The 9,598-nt window shown below is 40.4% G+C and overlaps 1 protein-coding gene across 1 annotated transcript; it reads left to right on the top strand.

Annotated features, from left to right (window-relative positions):
* The first annotated feature begins 2,591 nt into the window (after positions 1 to 2,591).
* LOC119918780 (ADP-ribosylation factor-like protein 4D) lies at positions 2,592 to 6,070 on the top strand. The gene is made up of 3 exons (XM_038739473.1): positions 2,592 to 2,754; positions 3,511 to 4,210; positions 5,070 to 6,070. Exons 2-3 carry the CDS (start codon positions 3,773 to 3,775, stop codon positions 5,232 to 5,234), a joined length of 603 nt encoding a protein of 200 aa, XP_038595401.1. The 5' UTR covers positions 2,592 to 2,754; positions 3,511 to 3,772; the 3' UTR covers positions 5,235 to 6,070.
* The last annotated feature ends 3,528 nt before the right edge of the window (positions 6,071 to 9,598 follow it).

Raw genomic sequence — 9,598 nt, 5'->3', positions numbered from 1 at the left:
GCTCCAAAACTAGGGCTTGATGTTGTATAACTGATATTTTTAAATTGCTTTAAAATAAACAGAGCACTCAAGGTCAGGAGCTGCCCAGCAGTAGATGACGTCATTAAAATGAGCTCCACCTTTACCAGCTGAATTAAAGGTAAAGTGATAATAATAATTATAATTATAATCCAGTAATATAATATATAGTATTCTGAAATGAGTCATTCTGCATAATGAGTACTTTTGGTGCATATGTTAATATACTTATGAACTTTTACCTAAGTACAATTTTGAATGAAGGACTTTTACATATAAGTATTTTTACACTTTTCGTATTGGTACTTTTACTTAAGAAAAGAGTCTGAGTGATTCTTTCTCAGCTGCTCAGTGTGATAACGCCCTAGTCCAATTGTTTGATACCGGTGCCAATGCAGTACCTATGTTTAGGTAAAAATACCAAAAAGTCTTAGTGCCTTACTTGAAGAAATATCATGTTTTATTCTACAAACCTCATTTTGCTGTGTGAATTCTGTCGTAATATAATGTAGCTTTAAAGGACCTTATCCTAAATAAAATACAGCTATTTAGCAAAATAGGATATAAATGAGGTAAAGCAAGGATTCTGACCAAGTACTTGGTTTATGCCAACTTTCGATACTTGACAGCTTTTCATTATTTCAATTTCAGGGCTCCAAAAGTCCCTCCAGCAACCCAGAAAGACAGATAATTAGGTCTGTGATGTTTGCTGAAGTGACAAGACAGTTTTCCAATCTGAAAACCCTCCATGCATTTTAATTCTAGCCCGTGTGTGTACTTTATGTCCCCGTGTGCCTGTGTACGTCTGTGTGCTTGTCACCTGACAACATGATTATGATAACATGATTTAGACTTTCAGCCTGTCATGCATACACACACACAGACATTACACATGTGTCGGAAACTTCCGTGATGTTGATATAATCACATAATTTGACAACAACATCATCCTATTCAAATCAGGACTTTTATAGCTGCTGTATTTCCAGAGAGGGATCAAACAACCACATCAATTGTGTCTGCCATGTTTAGTTTCTATTTATGTCAAGCGTCAACATGCTTCCAGTCAGTCAGTCAATTTCAATTTCAATTTCAATTTCAAAACACTTTACTTATCCCCATGGGGCAATTGCGAAACCCGTAGATTAGTGCAAGTTAAATAAAGTCATCTTTCATAATAAAGAAGTGAGAATAGGTCATCACTTGTTTCACACACACATGTACACACACATCGTTATCATAATGAGTGTTGGGTGTCAAGGAAAGAACTACGTGGACTAGTATCATGCAAATCAATACAGCTGAGCCATTATGTCATAGATGGCTCACACTGACCCCATGATGGCCTGCTGGCACTCTGAGCTGCTGTGGCAGTTTTTAACTTGCTCCTTTTATAGCTCTTTTTAGTTTGAACACATCTTGCACTGAGGGGAAGAAGCAGTAATGCATCATAATGATTAGATGATAAGCTTTTGCTTATTCTGTGGCTGCTGCTGGTGAAGTTTCTTCTTAGGAAGTGTATGCACTTAAATGATAGACAGCCAAAGTCATGGAGTTATGTCTGAGCTAGCCTCTGATCCACTGGCTCCTCTTACTCAATGCAATCTCTCATTCAGCATTTCTTTTATCGCTCTGCCTGCACAAATGAAGTGTGTTCCTGGTGCTCCCTTTCAATTTTCTCAGTCAAATCAGCTCCACCGCAGCAGTACAAGTTGCTATTAGAAGTTAAACCTTTGTAATTTTCATTTACATGCATTTCCATTTTATTCTACTTTGCACTTCTCTGTCTCCAATTCAGAGTTAAGAAGTACAGTTTTTACTGTACTACTTTACCACAAGACCAGTTTCTTTCCATTTGCAGCTGGCCTCATCAACAAGGCCTGTGTCCCCACTGAAACTGACTCTCACGTCCCCTTATCCTCCCTTTTACAATACATACTGTAAATTGCCAATGTAAACCTGATTCAGACTTTGTATTTTTTGCACATATTCTGTATTACTATTCTCCTTAGATTTTCTATACCATGTCAATTTAACATTTAAATATATATATATATTTTCTGTTTATTGAAATGCACAAAATCACCAAAAGAAATTCATTCTAGGTGTAAGCCTGCCTAATTCTGATTCTGAAACTATAGTTTCTATTAACTTTGCAGGTTTCCACCTATTTCCACCTGTGGTCAACTTTAAAAATATGATGCAGTGTTACAGACAAACAGTATGTAAAATAGTTCCTATTGGCTCCACATTGACCTGCTGCAAGATCAAAAGCTGCTTACAAGTTAATATTTCCTTAATAATAATAATCCAAATTATTGTACACATAATTATATAACCTTTGAATTTGATACTGGTATTGCAGTTTTACTCAAGCCGCATATAAACTCAGGATGAGCAACCTAATTCAACAACAACATTTTATTTGTGCTTCAGATAATAAAGAATATTTGATCACACAAATATTTTACCGCGTGAGGAAAGTGAAGAACCCTGCACGCTCTCGGCCCCGCCTCCTGCTGCTACGTCAGCAGTTCGTTGGTCGGGCTGTACGCGGCGCTCCTCCTCCTGCTGCCAGTCTTCGTCGGACGTGCGAGGTAGCGTCCACCCTCAAACGCTGCGGTGTTTATGACGACTCTATCTGGATTATTTAGGCGTTAAAACTTGGATATTGTTCGCAAATTCGTCGCAGAGCAACAATGTTGACTAGTTTAAGGACCTTGAAAGTGCTAACAGGTGAGATATATTAACACCAAAATCCAAATAACCTAACTGTTAACGTGTGTTGACTTTGTTGGAGCGCGGATTCGCTCTCGACACCAGTCCTTTGAAGATGTCGCTTTCCTTCCAAGGATAATGTACTTTAAAAAGGAATTTTAACTTTGTAACTAAACTGTACTAAATGTATCAACCATTTTGATGTCACTTGTTTAATTCTTCATAATCTGTCAGGCTAACTTTTGTTGTTTAAGGCGGCTTTTAAATTAACGTTAACGTTACAACGCCTAGGCTACATTAGTGGATTCTACTAAAAGCCAGAAGAGGCACCGCAGGATTTCTCCGCCGGTGGTGCCTCTTTTTCACCCTGTTTTTTTTTTTTTTGATTCTGTGGAGGATACAGCTAGAAACAGAAAACACTAGCTCCTGTGCTGACAATGCCTTGTGCCATACAAATGCAACGGGTCACGATGAACAGTGCAGTCTGCTAGACACAAAACAAAAGCATACCGGCAGTTTATAACAGAGTTTATATCAAGTTAATACATTTGCCCTTTAAACGATTGTTGCACTGAATTTAAACCTGCAGTCTGTATTCAACATGCACTCATATTTTTCTAAACTTGAAAAAGGGAACATTTTTCAGTTTGGCTTCTCCTGGCCAGACGGTGGAGAAGAGCTGCGCTAAGTCTCTGCTGGGCTCATTACTGACAGCCCAGTGCCCTTGTTAAAATAGCTGACTCACGTTTTCCTCCCCCTCTTCTGTTGTCTCAGGTCCACAGTGACTACAGCCTGTCCCCCAGTATCCTCCTGCACCAGCCTTTGAAGTGAGGCCAGGAGTGTGTTTTTCTCCAGCCAGTCTCCTCCCTGCTGCCTTCAAAGCGTCTCCAGACAAACACTTTTTTGTGCTGCCAAGGACACAGAAAGCAAGTGAGACAAGGACCCAGGAAAACAGCAAGACAGTGGGACCTGCCAAAGGAAATAAGTTAGTCCTATAAATCTTTAGAGGGATTATTCCACTTCACAGGACATAGACATGGGGAACCAGTTAACAGAAATTGCCCCTAGCACGGCCTTCCTCCCCAGCTTCCAGTCTTTACACATAGTGGTGATAGGTTTGGACTCTGCAGGGAAAACCTCCCTCCTCTACAGACTCAAGCTACGGGAGTTTGTTGAGACGATCCCCACCAAAGGCTTTAACATGGAGCGGATCAAAGTGCCCATGGGGAAAACCAACACCACCATGTTACAGGTGTGGGACGTCGGCGGTCAAGAGAAACTGAGGCCCCTCTGGAAGTCGTACACCCGGAGGACAGACGGGCTGGTGTTCGTGGTGGACGCAGCTGAGGCGGAGCGCATGGAGGAAGCCAAGGTGGAGCTCCACCGGATCACCCGGTTGGCAGAGAACCAAGGGGTGCCCGTGCTGGTTCTGGCAAACAAACAGGACCTGGATGGAGCCATGTCTGCTTCAGAGGTAATTATTACACGAATGGCTTGCTGTTGTGTAGGTAGAGCTGAAATGATCTCAGTTAATTGATGAGTCAGCTGACAGAAAATGTGGCATAATTTAGTTAAAGGGAACAATATGCTCATTTCATTCTGGGATTCCACTAGAGTAGCTGCATGATTCACACTTAAATAAAATCCTTATTTAGGCTATCTTATACTAGCCATTTTATGCAGACACTGGTGTAGGTACAAGATGTGCACAAAACACAGATTTTATATAACTATATTCACTGATTTTGGATCAACTAATTGCTGCTAACTAGCTGCTGTTAGCTAGTTACCTCAGTTAGCTGTGTAGCTAGCAGCCCTATTAGCCTAGCTGACTCTGCCTGGACTGGAAGCTCAAGCCCCAGGGGAGTGTTGGTGTTTACGCCGCTAACATGCTAGCATGCTAGCATTTATATTTAAACTGCTGGTTATTTTGTAATTAATTATGTAGTATATAAAATGTCAAAGATTTGTGAGACATTGCCATCACAATTTTTTAGATACTTTTGTCCAACCAGTAGTCCCAAACACAGATATATTAACTTACCACAAGACACAAAACATGGCAAATCGATGAATTCATTCTGTATATTGGCCAATCAATGAATTGTTTAAATGAATGTTTTCAGCTCTAATGACTCCAGCCCTGCCACAGTGTGTGTGTGATGATGGACTTTTTTATTAGCTAGCTATCTTACTGTCCTCTAATGTCCACCTCTTTGCCCGCTAATAATTCTTGGCAACTAACAGGTAGTCTAGCTCCACTAGATTAAATAAAGACTAAAGCCCATCTTGTTTATTGAACTGACATCCTGTGTTGTGCCTCTGTGTTTCAGGTGGAGAAGGTGCTGGCCCTCCATGAGCTGAGCTCCTCCACGCTGCACCACTCACAGGGCTGCTCGGCGCTGGATGGTCAGGGCCTGGAGCCCGGCCTGGAGAAGCTCTACGAGATGATCCTGAAGAGGAAGAAGATGCTCCGACACAGCAAGAAGAAGAGATGAGGCGGAGGATGGCAGCAGTGCTGGGGATAGAGGTTATTTTTTAACCACTGCTTGTCTGAGGACCTTCTGAGCAGCCATGTCTGTGAGACTTTTGGATCTTCAGTGGGAGAAAGCAGAGGGGAGCCTGTCAGTCACACAAGTTGGGAAGTTTCAACCAAGATCAAACTCTGGCTTTCAAGTCTGTAGCTGAGAACACATTCCTTCACCCTCTAGACATTTGAGCAGACATTCTTCCTTTGGGATTGTTTCTGCTCTGCACTCTTCCCTCTCCTCACTTCCCACCCTTGAAGGTGCACGACAGAGACATACAGCTGTGCAATATATGTTGAACACTCACTGATGCACTCACTCCAATACTGAAGGATATTTTGTAGCACTACTTGTAGGAACTGTAGTGCCAACAGAAAATTGCAGGCCTGGCCCGTGCCTAGCTCCTGTTCTTTTCAGAGTTTCAATGAAACACGTTGCTCTAAATCTTTATGTTGCATGATGTTCACCCAAATACCTGCTTGGGAATATTAAGACAACACTTTTGTTGATCAAAAGAAGACTATTGTGATTATTGTAGTTTAGAAAGTGCCCGGTGTTCAGTTTGGTGTGACATTGGGACTACAAAGTGACATTTACAGACTGACACACTGAGGCTGCTGAATCCAGCTGTGCAAGTTTAGATTGTTTTTCACTCCTCACCAAAGTTGTTTGCTTGTCACAGGTCGGTGTATTTCAGGGTCGGCTGAATGGTTGGTTCAAACAAGAAACTGTTTTTATATCGTGTACATTTAAAATGTCAGCATATAAATAAATTATTGAGCATCTTTGGACTTATGTTCTGAAAACGTGTCTCTGTTTTTCATTCACTCTTCTTATTTGTGACACATTGACTCAAGACTGAGAGAATTTGGCTAAGCGGAGTTGTGCGACTCTGACTCAAAGTCACGATGCACTAGAGGAACTGGGAGAACATGATGTCTGACAGGTGCATGATCCATTCAGTATTGTCAGGACATGTCTTCAAACACATCAGCAGTGCTCCCACGTTCTAACCAGCTGCTGTTATCTAGAAATGATCGCTGCCAGGACGTGATGAACACGATAGTGAATGAGTCATACTTGCAGGTTGTTACACATACATTTATAGCTGTAAGAGGGGGTGGACAATATCAAGAAACCCAGTGGCCATGAAATAAAGCCAGTCTTTGTGAAGCTTCTTTTTTTTTTTTGTTAAAACTGATACAAAAACAAAAGTGTTGACTCAACTCAAAGGTAAATGTGAGGTATGTAGAAATGTCTTGGATTGCAATATGTAGCAAGGTTATTTGAACAACAACACTGTGCATGTTGGGGAAAAACTGACATCAGGGCCTTTACAATATATCACTAAGCTGTCCCCTCAACAGTCCATGCATGAGCACTACTTCTCGGTGTCTACAGTTCACTTACATTTCAGTTTTAATGACATCGGGTGCAGCTCAGATTTACAGTGATGCCAGAGCAGGCGCGCAGACTACATTTAGTTTTGTAAGATGAAGGTTCATGGGAAACATAAATGTATTCCTATTTAACATGATTATTTTCTCTGATAATCATGTGGCAGTAAGCACCAGCAATAAAGATCTCAGTGCTTCAAGCAAACTGGTTTCTTTGATGTGTCATCCAAAATGTTGCAAAACATAGGGCCACCAGGGAGATACGTGTGTGGTCATAATTTGGGATGTGCAATATTACATCAAAATGTATTTTACAATAAGATACCAAATTCTAATTTAACGCAATGTATAAAAATTAAGTACTATAGTTTTGTATTTTAATTATACTAAAATTACATTTCAAAGGTGCCACAAAATCACTTTGCTTTATTGATCTCTCCCTTCACCAGAACACTGACTCAGCTGATTAAAAGTGGACAAAGTTTGAGAGCAAAGAGTCATGTATAAATCTGGCAGGCAACCAGTTAACAGATCATGTATTCACTGTGATCACCCAGCTGAGGGTTAGTTTTAAAGTCACCAACAGTTTAATGTTTAACTAACACTTTGCTCTGAAACGCTTTATTATAATGTTTTCATTCACAACCGATGAAAATGAAAATAAGTAAGCACTCAAGTAGCAAGGTAACGTGAACTGCGAGGGCTGCTACTCGGGTCAAATAGTTAGCTAGAACATTAGATAAAATGGTAAATGATTTAGCCTAGGCTACTAAAATGAACACCGAAACTGAAGAGGGTGGGTTAAGAATTGTAGCAATTTATGCTAAAAACAGATGGAAAGCTGGAAACCTGCACGTTTCTCACCTTGACCTTCTTCTGGTCAGGATCAGTTTTCTGTTCTGAATTCAACAAGTTTAGCCAAATTACTGAGTAGGCACCAATCAGAGGCAGCATTCATCACATAGACTTCTCACAATGTACTACAGTATTTTTAAGTATTTTGATACAAAATATGAAGCCATTGTCATCAACCCTATCAAATACAAATAAATAAATACACACTTAAATATATGTATCATAAATACTGCCCGCCCCTGGTCATGATTGGGCAGGTTACAAACAAGCCGACAGTTCAACCATATCAGGGCTATTTAGCTTGTGTTGTCCCTACAAATTTAATTTTGGCCATTGCCCCAGGTTCAGTATAATCATTACTGTCAGAAGTGCCCAATTAAAACAATCCAGTGTTACATAAGTCCTAAATGGGGCATAGTGGAATAAGGTCAATTGTGCCTTCGGTGTGCACACTGACATTAAATGTTGTATGTACTGCATTTCTCTTTGTGTTGTAATCATCAAGGTACATTGTAGTGTGTGAGGATTTATGGTAATATTAGTTATTGGTGAACAGAATACCTAGAATCCAACATGAGAGGCTTGGCCTTTCATGAATATTTGAAGGAGAAATGAAAGCAAGGCCGTGGGTAGGGTAGACTTCAAACAAATGTAGGCAGGCGCACACACACTCAAACACACACAATAGAAATCAATAATGGTGGGATCCTATACACTGCTAAGAGTGCCATAGTAAGTCAGTATTTTACTCCACAGACCACACTGCTAAGCAGAATATCTAAGCTGTGGACTACTCTCAACTGATATGTTTTAAATTTGTAAAATGTCAAAAGTTGCTATTTAAATTTGAGACACTTTTTCTATTTTTGAGAACACAAGAAGATCTCTTTGTGGATTGGAAATCTCATTGTGCAAGCCTACAGTATGATCCCATTTATTGTTAACCTACAACGGTCTCCAGCAAATGACAAAATATCCAACTCCATGACTAATACATATCTGGAAACCCCATGTTAGGTCAAGACAAGGTCATTATCCAAAATATGAATGAATCGTGGTGTCAGGATGCAAACTGCAAAAATAGAAGTTGTTGTACTAAACTGCAAGAGTTTTATTAGCCCACTGGAACTTCTGTGTGATAACTATCAGTTGTTTATCACTGCAGTCAGTGCTGTAATGTTACAATGGCGACCTTCTGGAATTCAGCCAGTGAAGATCAGTCACGCAGGAATGTTAAATCCTTCCTTCAGCAGCTCAGCCCCCACCCACATGACTTGTCCGGGCTGTTTTTATGATACCAAACGCTGGTACCCAACCCCCCCTGACTTTGATACTCAAACTGACCAACAATAGTCTACTCATACATGTGACCCTGCCTGACTGGGGCTGTCACAACCTTTATGTCATCAGTGGGGCATGAAACTTTCAACCAGCAATATTGGCAAGTGGAGTCTCAAACAGGGCATGATCTTTAAATTTGGATGAGTAATGGACTGCATAGCTGAAATGTCTCAAAGTGAGAATTAATGAAAGACAAGTGATCATAGATCAACGTGTGAATTAGTGGTTCCCAAAGTAGGTGCCATAGAACCATGGAAAGACATATAGACAGGCCAACGGGGCAGCAAGATTTATGTCCATGTTTTTACTGTATATTTTTGATAACGTGTTATAAAGCGACATTTCTATTAAGTACATTTTAATATTGCATTTTCAAACATATTAAAAAATATTAGGATATAAACATAAAAAAGCTCCAAATGAAAGCTGACAGCTGCAGGTTGTCACAGTAACACAGCATGCTTTCTGGCACACGCCATTGTTGTCCAGAAACCGGACGGGGGGTTGATTCTTGTATACCACAGTAGATATTTGAGAGATCATGGAAAATAAGGTGAGAAAGAGTGCAGCTAATGACATGCAACAACAGTTTCTTGCTGGACGCGATCTGGGGATGTTACAGTTAATAATTAGCACCTAAAGCCCTAGGCCACCAGCTGACCAATCAAAGTGTGAAATGGGTCTGAACTTTGGCTCGTCTGTTTCGTACACATCTGATGTCAGACAAGTTTGGGAGGAGGG

Source organism: Micropterus salmoides, unplaced genomic scaffold, assembly GCF_014851395.1.
Source record: "Micropterus salmoides isolate LMB-PRFRI ecotype aquatic unplaced genomic scaffold, ASM1485139v1 Ms_hic_scaffold_10, whole genome shotgun sequence".
Taxonomy (NCBI): domain Eukaryota; kingdom Metazoa; phylum Chordata; class Actinopteri; order Centrarchiformes; family Centrarchidae; genus Micropterus; species Micropterus salmoides.
The sequence above is the reverse complement of the archived record's forward strand: the minus strand, read 5'-3'. Positions and strand labels throughout refer to the sequence as shown.